Below are 17,689 nucleotides of genomic sequence, written 5' to 3'. Positions count from 1 at the left end.
GAAGTTAGCAAGTCCCGTAGCATGCACGTATGGTTAAAGTTGTGTAACAAATTTGAAACATGTAGTGTACTTGGCTTGTGCATCCTTATGAGTGGCGGTCGGGGACGAGCGATGGTCTTTTCCTACCATTCTATCCCCCTAGGAGCATGCACGTAGTACTTGATTTTTGATGACTTCTAAATTTTTGCAATAAATATATGAGTTCTTTTGACTAATGTTGAGTCCATGGATTATACACACTTTTACCTTTCCACCTTTGCTAGCCTCTTCGGTACCGTGCATTGCCCTTTCACCTTGAGAGTTGGTGCCAACTTCACCGGTGCATCCAAACCCCGTGATATGATAGGCTCTATCACACATAAACCTCTTTATATCTTTCTCAAAACAGCCACCATACCTACCTATTATGGCATTTCCATAGCCATTCCGAGATATATTGCCATGCAACTTTCCACCGTTCCATTCATCATCATCATGACATACTTTACTTTTGTCATATTGCCATTGCATGATCATGTAGTTGACATCGTATTTGTGGCAAAGCCATCATGCATTATTTTTCATACATGTCACTCTCGATTCATTGCACCATCCCGGTACACCGCCAGAGGCATTCATATAGAGTCATATCTTGTTCTAGTTTCGAGTTGTAATTCTTATGTTGTAATCAATAGAAGTGTGATGATCATCATTATTAGAACATTGCCCAAAGAAGAAACGCCAAAAAGAAAAAAGAAAGGCCCAAATAAAAAAATAAAAAAAAGAAATAAAAGAAATAAATAAAAAGGGCATTGTTACTATCTCTTTTTCCACACTTGTGCTTCAAAGTAGCACTTTGTTCTCCATGTAGTGAGTCTCATATATTGTGCTTCAAAGTAGCACCATGTTTTTCATATAGTGAGTCTCATAAGTTGTCTTTTTCATACTAGTGGTAATTTTTCATTATAGAACTTGGCTTGTATATTCCTACGATGGGCTTCCTCAAATGCCCTAGGTCTTCGTGAGCAAGCAAGTTGGATGCACACCCACTAGTTTGTTTTTGTTGAGCATTCATTTATAGCTCTAGTGCATCCGTTGCATGGCAATCCCTACTCCTCATGTTGACATCAATTGATGGGCATTTCCATAGCCCGTTGATTATCCTCGTCAATGTGAGACTTTCTCCTTTTTTGTCTTCTCCACACAATCCCCATTATCATATTCTATTCCACCCATAGTGCTATATCCATGGCTCACGCTCATGTATTGCGTGAAGGTTGAAAAAGTTTGAGATTATTTAAGTATGAAACAATTGCTTGGCTTGTCATCGGGGGTATAGAAGTTGGGAACATCTTTGTGTGACAAAAATGAAGCATAGCCTAACTATATGATTTTGTAGGGATGAACTTTCTTTTGCCATGCTATTTTGAGAAGACATGATTACTTTGATTAGTATGCTTGAAGTATTACTATTTCTTTTATCAATATGAACTTTTATTTTGTATTCATTTGGATCTGAACATTCATGCCACAATAAAGAAAATTACATTATGAATTATGCTAGGTAGCATTCCACATCAAAAATTCTCTTTTTATCATTTACCTACTCGATGACGAGCAGGAATTAAGCTTGGGGATGCTTGATACGTTTCCAATGTATCTATAATTTTTGATTGTTCCATGCTATTATATTACCTCTTTTGGATGTTTATGGGCTTTATTTTACACATTTATATCATTTTTGGTACTAACCTACTAACCGGAGGCCCAACCCATATTGCTGTTTTTTTGCCTATTTCAGTATTTCGAAGAAAAGGAATATCAAACGGAGTCCAAACGGAATGAAACCTTCGGGAGCGTGATTTTTGGAACGAACGTGATCCGGAGAGCTTGGAGTGCAAGTCAAGAAGCTTCCGAGGGCCCCACAAAATAGGGGGTCGCGCCCCCCTGTAGGGCGCGCCCCCTGTCTCGTGGGCCCCTCGGGCGACCACCGACGTACTTCTTCCTCCTATATATACCTACGTACCCCGAAAACATCCAGGAGCACCACGAAACACAATTTCCACCGCCGTAACCTTCTGTATCCGTGAGATCTCATCTTGGAGCCTTCGCCGGCACTCTGCCGGAGCGGGAATCAACCATGGAGGGCTTCTACATCAACATCCTTGCCCCTCCGATGAGTTGTGAGTAGTTTACCAGACCTACGGGTCCATAGTTATTAGCTAGATGGCTTCTTCTCTCTTTTTGGATCTCAATACAATGTTCTCCCCCTCTCTTGTTGGAGATCTATTTGATGTAAACTCTTTTTGCGGTGTGTTTGTCGAGATCCGATGAATTGTGGGTTTATGATCAAGTATATCTATGAATAATATTTGAATCTTCTCTGAATTCTTTTATGTATGATTGAGTTATCTTTGCAAGTCTCTTCAAATTATCAGTTTGGTTTGGCCTACTAGATTGGTCTTTCTTGCCATGGGAGAAGTGCTTAGCTTTGGGTTCAATCTTGCGGTGTCCTTACCCAGTGACAGAAAGGGTTGCAAGGCACGGATTGTATTGTTGCCATCGAGGATAACAAGATGGGGTTTATATCATATTGCATGTGTTTATCCCTCTACATCATGTCATCTTGCTTAATGCGTTACTCTGTTCTTATGAACTTAATACTCTAGATGCAGGCAGGAGTCGGTCGATGTGTGGAGTAATAGTAGTAGATGCAGGCAGTAGTCGGTCTACTTGTTATGGACGTGATGCCTATATACATGATCATGCCTAGATAATCTCATAACTATGCGCTTTTCTATCAATTGCTCGACAGTAATTTGTTCACCCACCGTAATACTTATGCTATCTTGAGAGAAGCCTCTAGTGAAACCTATGTCCCCGGGGTCTATCTCTTATCATATTTGCTTTCAATCTACCTTTATTTGCATCTTTACTTTTTGCATCAATATTATAAAATACCAAAAATATATTTATCTTATCATACTATCTTTATTAGATCTCACTTTTGCAAGTGGCCGTGAAGGGATTGACAACCCCTTTATTGCGTTGGTTGCGAGTTCTCAGTTTGTTTGTGTAGGTGCGTGGGACTTTTGAGGAGCCTCCTACTGGATTGATATCTTGGTTCTTAAAACTGAGGGAAATACTTACGCTACACTTTGCTGCATCACCCTCTCCTCTTCGAGGAAAACCAACGCAAGCTCAAGACGTAGCAGCCCCCGATTCCCAGCTTCACGAGCAGCAACTCACACAACGCATCGACGCCATTGGTGTCTCTGGCGGAGGCGGCATTGGTGTCTCCGGCGCCGGCGCCGGCATTGGAGCTTAATGCACCCGGGTGTGGGAAGAATACACCGGCCGACACATCGGCAGCAAGCGCCCCCTCCATCACTTGCATGCCCGCCATTGGCGGTGCCTCGACATTAGCCGAGCTCGACGCCATCACGGTAACTAAGCCTCGGCCGATGACTTCATCTCCTTGCCTTTGACTGTGCATCCCTGACGCCCTACATGTTTTCGCAGGGCACCGCCGACGTTCCATGCACTCTCCTGCACTTCGTTGACGGCGAGTTGATCGATGCCGCCAAGGCCAGAATCGTTCAACCAGGCAACTGCGTGTTCCACGGTAATCCGATGCCACCCACCATGTAGAGGGTTCAACTAGTTCGGGTGCTGTGGGGCTGCGACGACTTGTTACCTCCGTTTCGACCCCCTAGGGCCGACGAAGATGATGTGATGACCCTCAGTGCCTGCTTAAGCTGGCCCCTGCTTTGGCCGAAGAGCCAGATTCATTTGGGGGCGTGGGACACCACCCCACAGACAACACCGCCAGTCGTGCCGGCGCCAAGCCATGGCAAGACCACCGCAACGCTACCGCCGTCAGCTGATCCGGACATGCATATGGCACAGGATTCGGATGATGACAACGGTACATTTTCCAACATCGATAAGTACTTCAACGAACATGGGTACGGTGACGAATTCTTGGGGCCTCCTTCTCAAGAACCCAACCCTGCAAAAGACGATCGCGATCTAGCTGGTACCGCGGAGAAACCCAATTGCAACAGGCGTCGTCTGGCGTTCAGTTCTCAGGATACGCCTCCAGCTACTGCCTTCACCGATCCTCAGATAGACGAGGTGCGAAATATTATCAGCCCCAACACACTCAAGAAGGCGGTCTCTGAGTAGAACTCGATCCCATTACAGCAGAAGAAGCAGAAGGGACAGAAAAGAAAAAAATAACAAGGGTGCGAGCCAGCCGGCACTGAGTATGATCCGTGCTCAGGACGGGCCACCTTCACCTAAGGATATCTCGAGGAGGGTGCATGTGGTGGGTAGGCCGATGCTACCGACTAATCTGATCAATGCTGCAACCGGTGCTATGCGGAGTCTGCATGACAATGTTCTTTCTATGGAGAAGCGGCGTCTCTCCGAGAATGATGTGGCATACCCGGTTTTTGTGGCCAAGGTGCCAGAGGGCAAGGGCTTTGTCGATAGCACCATCTGGGGTATGATCGTCCTGCAGTTTGATGACATCTTCGCTATGTTTAACCTTCATCCGCTGCACTACACCTTCATTCGGCTATTTTCGCTCAGTATGGAGATGCGGATTATTAGAGACAAGACCCCGGACAACGTGATAGTCGACCCCTTCTACATGCGTGCCAAGATCTTGGGTAGCGCTGGGGACCGGCAAGTCGCGAGTTCATACCTCGAAGGCGTCATTCTGGTGAATCCTGATAAGGATAACTTCCTCGTGCCTTACTTTCCCGAGTAAGTCGCCCCCTCACCGCCCCGTAACATATGATTTCTTAGATTTCGATCGTTCTTTTTTTCTAACATTTCGTGTTTTGTGCAGTGACACACATTGCACGCTCATCCTCTTAAGCCCGAAATATTCCATGGCCACGTATTTCGACTCGGACCGTCAGTCGAAGAAAGACTATACAAATATCAAGAAAGTTCTTGATGATGCTCTCCCCGGCTACGCCAAATCTGGAGGCCGTTCAGGAGGCCAATTTGTAGGTACGGCAAGCACGTGTTCACCCACGTAACGACGTTCCCCTGCGTCAAGCAGCCGCCTGGCGGTCAGAAGGATGCCTACTACGCCCTCCATCACATGCGGGCGATCGTACGGGACCATAATCACCTTCTGCCACCAACTAATCTCAAAGATTGGGCCGCACGCTTGTCGGCAATCCAGGACGCGGACATCAGACAAGAATTCTTTCGCATCTAGTCGGAGTTTGCAGAAATCATCTATCAAGATGTCCTTCGTACCTCGGGGCAATTCTACCTCAAATATCAACCGTCCAACGCTGAAATAGATACAACGCTACAAATGCAGGCTGACAACGACCGCACATTCATGACCATCACGATAGACGGCGGCTTCATCCATGCTCCGGTCCCTGAGTCGAGTCGAAAGTATTGATGCTATGTAGTTCTGAAATATTGATTAGCTCATGTTGTAATTAAACTTTAATGAACTTGTATGTCTCTTTAGTTTGGACAGTCGTTCAACTTATATATAATCAATGCTATTTATTAGTAGGACCATGAATCGTGCTATTAATGTGTTTCTTTTCTCTTCCGATCCTTTTGTTGCATACTTATATATTGCTTATATATTATCTGTGAATTGCTACTAACGTTTTATTTGTCTAGTGCATAGAGATTTCGTTGTATGTCGTGTACAAGGGTAAGGTTCCCGAAGTCTACGACGACTGGGAGGAGTGTCGGAGACAGGTTCACCGTTTCAGCGGTAACAGTTACAAAGGGTACACCACTAGGGCAGAGGCGAAAGCTAGATACGCGCGCTATCTAGCGGGAGAGAGGAGGGAGCGTTGGAGGAACCGAATGAAGACCAGTTTCATCGCGATGATGCCCATCGTGACCGCAACTCTCTTCTATGTGATGGTAGTTTAGATATTGACTTGTAATGTGAAGACAAACTCGCTACTCGCGGTCTCGAGACTTGTAGTGTTCTAACTTTGTTCCGTATTTTGAATTCGGAGACTAATATGATGAATTGTATTCGGAGACTAATCTTCTATTGTATTCGATAAATCTGCTGTTTATATGCTGTGTTGTTTATATTCTGTGATGTAATGTATTTTGTAACCTATGCAAATATCAGAAAAGCAACTTTTTTTTCCTAATATTCATTGTAGTGGCGCACCATATTGCACTTTAGTGGCGCACAGAAATAAACACACCAGTGGCGCATTATCTAAAAGTGCGCCATTAGTAACCCAGAGCACAAGGTAAATATGGCCCCCTCAGAGGCATAGTAATGGCGTACTATTGGACATAGTAATGGCGCACTATGTGGTGCGCCACTATTAACTGGGATACTAGTGATGCACCAGATGTGCGCCATTACTATTTGTTACTAGTGGCGTGTTAATAGTGGCGCACCTATAGTGCGTCATTAATAGCAAAAACAGGTGCGCCACTAACAGTCTTTTTTCTAGTAGTGATGGATTAATCTTATCCACCCTCCTGCCCCCACAAACCCTCCCTCTTGCGTCGGCGCCCACCATTTTCACCTCTCTGGCCCTCCTTACACCCGACGTCGCCGTCCTCCTTCATGTTCCACAAGTTGAAGAAGGTCCTGGCCATGCTGCCATTGACCCAGCCTATTGCCGGTGTCGCGCAAGTAGCCGAGATGCACGCCATCGGCTTCCCGATGGATGCGTCGCCGGATCAGACCCAACCCCTTCTTCATCTGGTTTACCGCCACCATTCCTGACACGGATGCCGCCTCCATCGGCACCCTGGCGCATCAACATGGTGGGTGAGGTGGCTTTGTGAGAGCATCTAGTGGCTGCGTCGCGGCTCGCTGACGCTGACAGCATGGCTCTGTACTGTGCCGACCCGGAATTTTAGGAGGAGCAGCCCGCCATCGACTACTCCTTCAAGTCCTTCCGAGAGGATGAGGAGAAGAGGGAGGATATGCGGAGGCAGGAGATGCAACCTCCTCCAGCTTCGCCTCCGCCTCCGCCTCAAGCATGCCATGACGCGGAGGAGTTGTGAACGGTGGACACGCTTCTTGAGGTTCGCATGATATTTTCGTCGCTTCCTTCCGATGAGTGAGGGGAGATCCTAGCGTTGCGAACCAACCTCCTGCATCGGACGTCGTGGAGGCCTCTGACTCTGACTACAGACATGAGGACGTCATCGTCATCTCGGACGACAATGCATAGAAGGCCCGGCGGTAGCGGTTGCAACGAAGACAGCCCGTCAGCATGGAATCAGACTCGCTGTTTAGTTTTCATTAGATTTTTTGTGTGATTTGATTATTTGAACAGCGTTGTACAAATCTGTGTAATATATGGATGTGAGCTAGTTTAATAATAATGTTTAAGTAAGATTTATTTTGATTAATGTGTTAAGTAAATTTGTGTAGCTAGGGATTATTAGATAGTAGGGATTTGCTGACAATGGGGGCGCACGGGGCAACCAAATGACGCATGACTTCTATTACTGTTTTCTACCATACAGCTTACGCTACTGATAATTTGTCGGTTAGTGGCATTGCACATTGATACAACTGATGAGACATATACGAGTGGCGTTGGGAGCATACGTAGGTAATACCAGCCTAGCACTGGCATCATACTAATGGCGTCGGCATGCGGCGCCAGTAACAACGTTCTTCGAACATCGCTATAGTAGGCATTTTTGCACTAGTGTGGCCCTTTCCCAAATGTTCTCGACAAAAGCACCGGGCCCGGATTAATTCCTAGCTCAAGTTTTTCAAAATTATTGGCACTTGCAAGGTGAGAGGACGGACGTTACCGATGTTGTGATTAGGATATTGAAGGGAGGAGATTATGTGGAGGAGATTAACAGGATGCTCGTTGTTATTAATCCTAAGGTACAAACAATACTTTTTTCGCAGTCCTGCCCTATTAGCTTGCTTAGTGTGATTTATAAAGTCGATTCAAAAGTACTCGCAAACCGACTTAAGCAGGTTCTCCCTGAAATTATCTATGAACAACATCGACCTTTGTGCCGGATAAACTTATTGTTGACACTGTCATTGCGACATATGAGTGTTTGAATTATATGAAAAGAAAGGGGCAAAAGGAATTATCATTATGCGGTGAAACTAGACATGCAGAAGGCATTTGAGACGGAAAAAAAAACTAGCATATTGCAGAGCTCTGCAACCCAGGTGCGCTAGGGATATATCTCGCTTACAGTGTGATGTATCGGATGTGGCTATGTGCCCCCAGCAGCAATACCTATCACAGGGTCAGCCCAGTGACCCCACCTGCTGACGTGACATTGAAGTCACCCATGCATTTCCATTTTTTTCCCGTACATTTTTGTTTTCCTTTTCTGCATTCTTATTTTATTATTTATATTTCGAAATTTTTATATTTTGTACCATAAAAAATATTTTGAACCATTAGAACTATGTACGTGACATTTTGAAGAAAAATTCCGGGGATTAAAAAATGTTTGTGACATTTAAAAAATATTTATACAATGCAAAACATGTTTCCATAGGTTAGAAAAATGTTTATTTCCATTAAAAATGCACAAATTGAATTTGTAAAAAATGTTACTGTGTATTCAGAAAAATGTTTACAAACATGCATTTGTAAAAAAGGTACACCATCCATTTGAAATATTTCCAAAGTGTATCATAAAATTGTTTCATGTGTGCTCTAAATATGTACATTGTATACTGAGGAAAAAGAGGACATGTGTGGAAACAAAATGAACCAATAAAAAATGAGAAAGAAACAAAAATAAAAGCAAAAGGATCATACAAAACAAAGAAAACTAAGAAATAAAAAAAAGAAAACCAAAGTATAACGAAGAAAGAAAAACCATAGCAAAATAAAGAAAATGAAGGAAATCCGAAGAAAAATGATGATAAAAAATAAAAAAATAAATAGGAAACACTATAAGAACCTACAGCGCGCAACGAAGGGAACCTCGCTACTGGTTGGCCGCTAGACGTCGCCCGTAGGCAGTTCCTATTAGGAATCGGTATGGGCAACTTATAGCCATAGCATGATGTATCACTGTCTTGCCTCAGCATTTCGTGTGTGATCACATTAGTAGGTCAACTCATTAGAACGTTTTCGTGAAGGTTTTATATATCAGCATGGATTGGTTTTAGAACACTTCGTGCACTATATTTTTCTTATTCTGTTTCTTAACTGTTTCCTTCTGTTTTTAATTTTTTATATGTTTCCATTGTTAGTTTTCATTGCTATTTCCATTTTATTTTAATTCTTTATTCATTTGTTCTTTTTCTAGTTCTTTTATTATTTTTGAATTCGCTAATTTTTTGTAGAAACGGTGCACACATTTCAAATACATGGCGGACATTTTCTGAAATACATGTTTGAACATTATTTTGATTACATGTTAAACATTTCTCAGATACACATTAAACTTTTTTGAATACACGTTGAACATTTTTTTGAATACTTGTTAAAAAATTCAGGTACACCTTTAACGTTTTTTTAAATACATGATTTCTTTTTTCAAAAATGTGTTGATCATTTTTGGAATAGAAACTATTTTTTATACATGTATAAAAGTTTTTCAGAAACCTGATGAACAACTTTTATACATGTTAAACATATTTTTAATGGTGTGAACATTTTTACTTGCGCCAGTAATTGTTTACACTGCATGAACGTTTAATTAAATGCACTGAAGTTTTTCTTAGAATGAGATTAACATTTTTTACAAATTACATGATCTTTGTACATTTTTTAGTGTGCGGCAAAAATATTAATTTTTAAGTAAATTAATTTCAGAAATATGTATATTTAAAAGTTTTGATAATATAAGCGGAAATAAAAGTAAAATAAATAAATTACTGAAGGTACCATAGACATGCAGACGGGATGCATTCCTTCCAAATCAGTAAATTGTCAGCTTGTGGGGAGTCTTGCATAGCCCCTTCCCTGGCGTTTGTCGAAATGGACCTGAGTTGCACGTTTCTGGAAACAGTCGAACGACAGTGCTTCCATATATATATCTTAGAAACAGTCGAACCACACAAGTCGTCGTCTCGTCTCGTCTCGTCTAGTCTCCCAGGGTTAGCTGGTGCCGACCGCTGTCACAGGGTTACCCAGCACCGACGATATAGTGGATTAGTGGTTGCAACTACCAACTGAATCTTTACGACTAGTTTGCAGTGGCTGTCATTATCTATAGCCTAGAGCTGGATCGATTTGGCGCAGAAAATGGAAACCTCTGGTACGTAGTGTCAGTACAATATAGAGTTGGCTTCTTTTGACATATCATGTACTCCCTCCGTTCGTTTTTATAAGACATTTTGGACAGCTAGTTTTGAACTGTTTTAGGCACTGTCTGAATTGTCTAAAACGTCTTATGAAAGTGAACAGAGGAAGTATTTGATTTGAAGAAAGAATAAAGCTGGGATAATAAAATGAGAAAAAACTCTCAAGTTCACAAAGACCACTCCATAGTCAAGTGGACGTGTGGAAATATAAGCCACATAGACTGATTGGGTTCTGAAGAAACCAAAGGAGAAGAAGAAACATGTTACTTGTGGAGTGCGAATTTTCAGCGGCCGCGCACCAGGCAGGACGCTATCCTCGTCGTTCTTTTGGGCCTTGGGATGTGCACTCGGTCAGTGGGTGGCAGGCCTAGCGAAAGGAATACGGCCCGGGATACGCCTAGTAAAAGGTAGGCGTATTCTGTGCGGCCCATTGCTCTGGAACTGTCCCCCACGCACTGCTGCTTGCACAGCGATTAGGCCCATGACCATTGTTCGAAATAGCACAGAATCATCGAGGAAAAAACCAGCCCTACCAGAGTTGCGTGGAGTAAACTAGAAGTAGAACCACCCAACCCGTCTGCTGCTCCAGGGAAAATATCTGCTGCACCGCCGAGACCCATCCATCCCCATCCCCATCCCCATCGATCTGGCTGCACCGCGACGACTGTGCTGCTCCGCCGAGACCTGCTCCATCCCCAGCTGCATCTATTTGGGCACGTCGGCGGCAGTGCGGACGGCGACGTCTTTCATAGCACAGCAAGATGTCCACCAATGGCGTCGAGCTCGATGGGTATGATTACCACGGTACCTGCATCAGGTTTCTTTTCTGCCGCGTGTTCGTCGGATTTCTTACTAGTTTCCTCATCGATTCATACAGGGTGTGTGCTCCGCCCGCGGCATGGAACAGCTGCGCCTATCCAGTTGAGTCGCAGGATTCGATGAGCGTCCCAACCATGGCGTTTGGCACCGGCGGCGACGCACAGCTAGTCAGGGATGCAGCTAGGGCCGAGGTGTGTTCTGAAGCAACAAGTGGTTGGACACGCAGGTCGGTGAAAAAATCATCTGTTTTTGCTCTGCTGCAACTTTAGTTTGGGTGCCCCTCACATGTTTGATCTAATTTACAGTATGGTTCTTAGGTACATAAGAGATTAAGCAGTGTGTTGTTTTGGTTGGATTTGGTTCGAATATCTGATGGTAGCATTAGGTAGTGTACTACATAATGGATGGAGCTTGTTCAATTTTATTGTTGATCTGGTGGTAGCACTAGGTAGTAAACTGCAACTGGTTGGAGTTTGTTGGATTTTATTGATGATTTGGAGCTAGCATTAGGTAGTCAAACAAAGATGGCTGGAGCTTGTTGGGTATCTTCAGTTGCAGTGACTTATGTTGTGTTGTTCGGATGAAAGCTTGGACTAGAAAGTTTAATACTTATAATGAGGTATTTTATGATGGCAGAAAGGTAGATTTCTAATTTGCTGACAGGACATTGGAGTTTTTTGGGTGTGCAATTTAGATTGGTGTGTGGGCATCAGAGAGCATGTGCCATCATTGAGTTTAGGATGGCTTGCTGCATTAGCAAGGCTTGACCGCGGCAGGCTGTAGCTTGTTGGGGTATCTACATTTGCAGTGACTTATATTGTGTTCTTTAGATGAAAAGTTGGCCTACCGAGTTTAATATGGATCTTATGGGAGTTTTAGGTTGATGGGATTGGAATTCTAGTTTGCTGATTGGAAACTGGAGATTTGTGGCTGCGCAATTTGGATTGGTGTATGCGCATTGTGGAGTCTGTGCCATGATTGAATTTTTGAGGAAAATTTGTCGCCTGTTTCTATTATTGGTATAGATTGATAGTGTTATTGATTACGATCGATCGATTGGGTGGGTTAGACTAATATTTTTTGCTGCAAAAACATTTTTTAATATATCGCTGATCACCAGCTGCGTTGGATTGTTTGTCATGTGTGTTGAGTAGAGTCATTGGCAGCTCGATCGTTTTTACAACACCTTCCTGCGAGTAAGCCGCCATATTTTTATGTAAGGCGGGCAGATGATGTAATTGATTGTTACTTATCCGGTTAATTATGTAATTGTAAATCATGGCCTTTAAATTGTATGGTGCGTGTGTGGCTGCTGTGACCGTGGAAATTCCTATCTTGCTTTCCGTGTGTGGATGATCTAATGGTTTTCATCCATTTTTTTGTGTCTCTTTTTTTGAGATGATTATCCAGGGTGAGGATCGGAAAAGCCCCGGAGGAAAGGGAGATGAACCCAAATAGGAAATCAGCTCTTGAATTGTCTCTGCGCGCTTATGCTGATAAGAAGGATGGCCCTGTTCTCTGTCCAAGTATTGGAACAAGCTTTGACTCTATTGACGAGGCTTATGAGTTCTACAATCTTTATTCATGGGAATGTGGTTTTGGAGTTAGGCTCGCGAAAAGTAGACTGAATGTAGAGAGGAAGAGATGCATGCAAGAGATCGTGTGTGCTTGTGCGGTATGTAATTTGGAAGCCGCACATTTATTATGCTAGAGCGTTAGGTTAAGGTGCAATGAGTATGATTTCTGGCATTTGACAAGTTGGCTTTGCTTTTTTTTTTTGCCCTTTGCAGGGCAAACCAATCAGGGAAAACAGCCGCTCGTCCAGGTGTGGCTGCAACGCCATGATAAGACTGTTGCGGTCAAATGACAAAGGGTGGTATATTGCAGAACACAAAGATGCCCATAATCACCCGCTGTCTTTGACGTGTGGGCAGAAGCTGCACTGGAAGTCTCATAGACATATAGATAGATACACCAAGGATCTAGTTAAACAGTTGAGAGACAATAATGTGGGGCTTGGAAAGGTGTTCAGTATCGTTGGTAGTTTTTTCGGTTCAGTAGATAATGTGCCATTTACGAAGAGGTCGTTGAAGACACTCTGTAGGAAACTAAACAGAGAGCAGTCTGACATGGATGCAGTGAAGAGAGCAGTCTGACATGGATGCAGTGAAGACGATGGAGATTCTGTCTGAGATGAAGGCTAATGATCCTGATTTCAATTACACAGTGCAAGATAATGTAGCAGTCAACACAGGGATCAGCTATGTGAAGGCGCTTGCACTGATCGTGCTGCTTGCAGCAGTGTCAATCTACGTAGGGAAATGAACTTGTAGCTGGCATGTGAGCTAGATCTCAAGGGTGTAACTGAAAAAGCTCTGATGTACTAGTTAATGTCTAAGAATTTGCATGCTAGGATCACTCGGTGATCGTCGTAGTACTGGGGAAAATTAGTCTACAAGTTTGTTCTGCTTATAAATAATCAAAAATACATGAGCAGACCGATCGACGATGTGCTATTTTATAGGGCTGTGAATGACGCTTTGACAGCTTCGAGGGCGTCGTTAGCCACTGAAGTTTGGTTCCCTTGCATCCTCATTAGTTCATATATCATCAAGCTGCTGTGCAATGATAGCGTGTCCTACACAAATGCAGGTAGACGATTTGAGCAAGCAGTAACTATGCGGTGTTTGGGGTGTTGGGTGGGGTGTGACAAGCACACAAACAACATACCTTGTTTAGTGGTATCTGTAGTTTGTCGCCGTCGTAGTTCCAGGCAAAGAATGTGGCACACAGCCCAGTCTGATCCCTGCATTTGTATACAAGTGAGGACAAGTTCAAGTTAACCAAAAAATGTACTTGAGCTGCACCAAACATACTTATCAATCTTTTCCCTCATTACGATAGGAAAAGTGCGCCCCCAATGGCTTGATTCACAGTGCCATGAGCTGAAGAATTTCTCCAGACAGTTGAACAAAGCAGCATGGAGTTTGTTGCTAACAAATTCATGCATGCTTACTCGGCGATTGCTATAACCAAACGGCCCTACAGCTGGGTCTAGCACGATGATCCTTTTTCTGAGCATATCAAATGCATATACTGTCCAACTATCAGGTAGGATCGCCGGGATGTACCACTGCATACGAACGCACATGTTAATGGTCTGTACCCAACAATAGTTCTGATATAATATAACATCAGCTTCTGCAGCGTCGCCTACCATCCGGCATGAAGCTGGGTTGCAAGATGCAGTTCCTTCTTGGAAACTAGTCCTAATAGATTGAACCGTCAGTGGGTCAGCATTCGCCAAAACAGTTGTCTGCACATAACACAAGGGAGCGCAGGGTGGTGAAAGGCATGCAAAATGGGACACTACCAAAATGAAAACTTTGTGAAACAAAACTAACCGCAAAGTCTGGTTCAACAAATTTCCTCCATATGTGTCCGGGAGTGTCCTTCGAGAATAACATATCAATTTGACCAAGTCTACGAAAAATAGCTGTGGCCATCTCATGGGTCATTGGCTCATTTAGCGCAAGCTGTCGATGGATTTCAACACCATCTAGAGATATAAGTCTTGGTTTGGGATGCACGATCCATTTCCTGCAATTATGGTGTGGCAATGCATTGCATTTTAGAGTGGGGCAAACTATAAAGTTGTTTTGATGACACATATGGAATTTGCTGGCTCGGTAATGGAAACTTGCCTCTCAAGGTTTAGCATGGAAGCTCCAGTCATCCAGTCTCTTATAGCCCTAAGAACAGTTGGAATGGGTGGTGCTGGGACTGATCCAGCAACCCAGGGGTCTCTTCCAAAGTTGCATTGAGGTAGATCAATTTTCAAAGGTACTCCATCCGTAGTTGACCCAAACAAAACGAAGGCGGGGGTTGGACGGATCTCAGCATAATAAGTAACCAGTAGTGCTGTAAGATCATCGTAAAATGTGACGATATTGCTAGCGATTTCCATTATGGTTCCATCCTGATTGTGTGGGCTCTGACTGTATGTTGGGGTTAGTGCAACAACAGCCTGCTAATCGCGTGAGCAGGTTTTCTTTGCTGTGCCTGACTGTACGCTTGAAGATAAACTGCCATCTCTTTTCCTAGACACAGAGCTGTTCGCCGACACGGTGCCTGGCAAGGCAGATCAAGTAGGGTCAAGGGGATGCCTACGTTCTATAAGGTCGTTTGTATGATTTTAAAAGATTGATCATGTACCTTCATGGTTCCCTGGTGCTGGTAATCGGGGTCCAATCTTGCTTACTAAAGGCGTGCTGAATTGGGTTTGATCTACTGATGCCATGGGAGGTACATTGCAGTTACAGTATTTGGAACAGATTGTGCGTGACAGTATTGCAGTTAACCTCTTGATTTGTTCTAATAAAAAACAAACCTCAATTAAACGGTAAACTGAATAAATATGTGCAGTTAGTTCGTCCATGGTCAATGCTGGGCCACGTCGGCTGCTAGATGCACTGGTGGACGTGGCTCTCCGCACGCTACAGCACATGATTCTGCTAGTACGTGACAGTCTTGGCGCTGGTACATGCAAAGAAAATACAGCCCATCAGTGTACTAGTGCGGAGATGCTGTGCGGCCCATGTCAGAGGCGTGCCACAGACCTACTCCCTCCGTTCGGAATTACTTGTCGTAGAAATGGATGTATCTAGATGTATTTTAGTTCTAGATACATCCATTTTCGAGACAAGTAATTACGAACGGAGGGAGTAGCTTCCTTTCCATGTGCGTGGGTCCGGTGTCGATGAATACGGCACCAAAAAAAAGCGGATACACACATAATACAGAGGCAGCGGGGATCCACATGGCGCCAGGACGGATGAGATACCGGCCGGCCTGGTGCTCGGCCGCCGTTGGCATTTTTCGGTTACTTGTGCCCTTATATAAATAAATTATACTCAAGTCACGAGCTGTTCTTACTACTTTACCAATACAAGAGTCTCTGCAAGTGTTGGCGGAAGCCGGATAGGTAAATTATTTCTCCAGGCAGGCTAACCAGTAGCTTTACCTAATCAATCATGGCCATGGAGGTTGCCATATCTGCGGTTGCAGGTGAACTCGCAAGCCGTTTCATCTCCTTCCTGCTGAACAAGTACCACTCGAAGCCTTCACGTTCGGATCAAGAAGAGCTGATGGAGAGGTTGCAACACCTCCTGACGAGAGTAAGCATGGTCGTTGAGGAGGCGGATGTGCGGTAAATAACCAACTCCGGGATGTTGTTGCAGCTCAAGATGCTCTCAGAGGCCATGTACAGAGGATACCGCGTCTTGGACACCTCGAGGTACCGAACCCTCCAAGACAGTGCAGGCTTCGATGAGGTTAGCATCAAAGACTCATCTAGCAGCAGCACGTATTTAGCAATTCCCCTCAAGCGTTCTCTAACAACAACTGAGAAGGATGACAAGGCCATGTGCCTCGAGTCACTAGGTGCCTTGGAAAGCTTAGAAGTCGCTATTGCTAACATGGCAGAATTTGTTCTGCTTCTGGGTGGATGCGAGCGCATGTCTCGTAGGCCATACGACATCTATCTTTACACCGACAACTTTATGTTCGGCCGGCATGCTGAAAAGCAAAAACTCTTGAGCTTCTTGTTGCAGCACAGACCTGCTGGTGAGGCACCGGCCATTCTTCCGATCATAGGTGGTGCCAAAGTTGGGAAGAAAACTTTGGTTGCTCATGTGTGTGGCGACGAAAGGGTTCACTCGTGCTTCTCTTCTGTTTTGCACTTAAGTGGCGATAGTTTTTTGAGGCATGGAAGGATCATGTCTGGGATGAAGATGCTTGTAGTTATTGAGTTTGCTTCTGATGTAAGTGATGATGAGTGGAAAAACTTTCACTCATTTCTCTTAACAATGGGCAGAGGAAGCCATATCATCATCATAAGTAGAATTCAAAGATTAGCCCGATTTGGATCCGTGAAACCGATTTTTCTTAGTGTTCTGTCTTATGACGAGTGGAGGTACCTATTCAAGACACTAGCATTTGGGAGCGTAGACCCGGCAGAACATCCACGTCTACTAAAAATAGCAGATGAAGTTGCCAGGCAGTTGCACACACAAGGTTCACTTGTCGCAACAAATGCTTACGCAGATTTGTTGAGAAGAAATCTCAATGCCCAGTTTTGGCATTGCCTATTGGACAAGGGGATAAGAATGATTAAAAGAAACATCACCATGTATAGTGTGCATCCAAGCATGCTTATAGAACAAGGACACCCGGTGGACATAATGGACTTTGCTAAGCATCCACTTAGCATGATACCTTATACGACTAATGATTCAATCAAGAAGGAATCACCAAGTGTGACATTTGGGGAGTTGCTAGCGGATCCTAGTGTTAGACCGAAAGAAGACTTCATTCTAATTTCTTGGGAATCAAGGATACCCCCTCATAATTTATTTTCTAATTTTGTTATAAGTCGTGCTTAGGACACAGATGAAGGGAGTGCCTTGGCAGGGAGGAAGCGACGAGGTGTGCCAATTTAATTTTGCTTCAGCAACTTGCATAATGTAGCACTTTGATGTATTTTCAAACATATGTGTTTATGTGTCAACGAACATACAAATTTAAGGAGTGATAATACATTCAATTAAA

At 43.9% G+C, this 17,689-nt stretch overlaps 1 protein-coding gene, 1 long non-coding RNA gene and 1 pseudogene across 2 annotated transcripts; 2 read left to right on the top strand and 1 right to left on the bottom strand.

The window, feature by feature from the left end:
- The first annotated feature begins 10,775 nt into the window (after window positions 1–10,775).
- LOC123043124 (protein FAR1-RELATED SEQUENCE 11) lies at window positions 10,776–13,517 on the top strand. The gene is made up of 4 exons (XM_044465475.1): window positions 10,776–11,051; window positions 11,139–11,306; window positions 12,491–12,755; window positions 12,871–13,517. Exons 1-4 carry the CDS (start codon window positions 11,023–11,025, stop codon window positions 13,234–13,236), a joined length of 828 nt encoding a protein of 275 aa, XP_044321410.1. The 5' UTR covers window positions 10,776–11,022; the 3' UTR covers window positions 13,237–13,517.
- Window positions 13,518–13,589: 72 nt separating this feature from the next.
- On the bottom strand, window positions 13,590–15,392 carry LOC123039961 (uncharacterized). The gene is made up of 3 exons (XR_006418021.1): window positions 15,296–15,392; window positions 13,811–13,886; window positions 13,590–13,718 (listed from the first exon to the last, which is right to left on the bottom strand). It is a non-coding gene; the product is annotated as an uncharacterized lncRNA (long non-coding RNA).
- Window positions 15,393–16,119: 727 nt separating this feature from the next.
- LOC123038745 (uncharacterized) lies at window positions 16,120–17,580 on the top strand (annotated as a pseudogene).
- Window positions 17,581–17,689: the final 109 nt, after the last annotated feature.

Source organism: Triticum aestivum, chromosome 2B (assembly GCF_018294505.1).
Source record: "Triticum aestivum cultivar Chinese Spring chromosome 2B, IWGSC CS RefSeq v2.1, whole genome shotgun sequence".
Classification (NCBI taxonomy): Eukaryota; Viridiplantae; Streptophyta; class Magnoliopsida; order Poales; family Poaceae; genus Triticum; species Triticum aestivum.
Note: the sequence above shows the minus strand (reverse complement) of the source record. Positions and strands in the feature narration are given on the sequence as shown.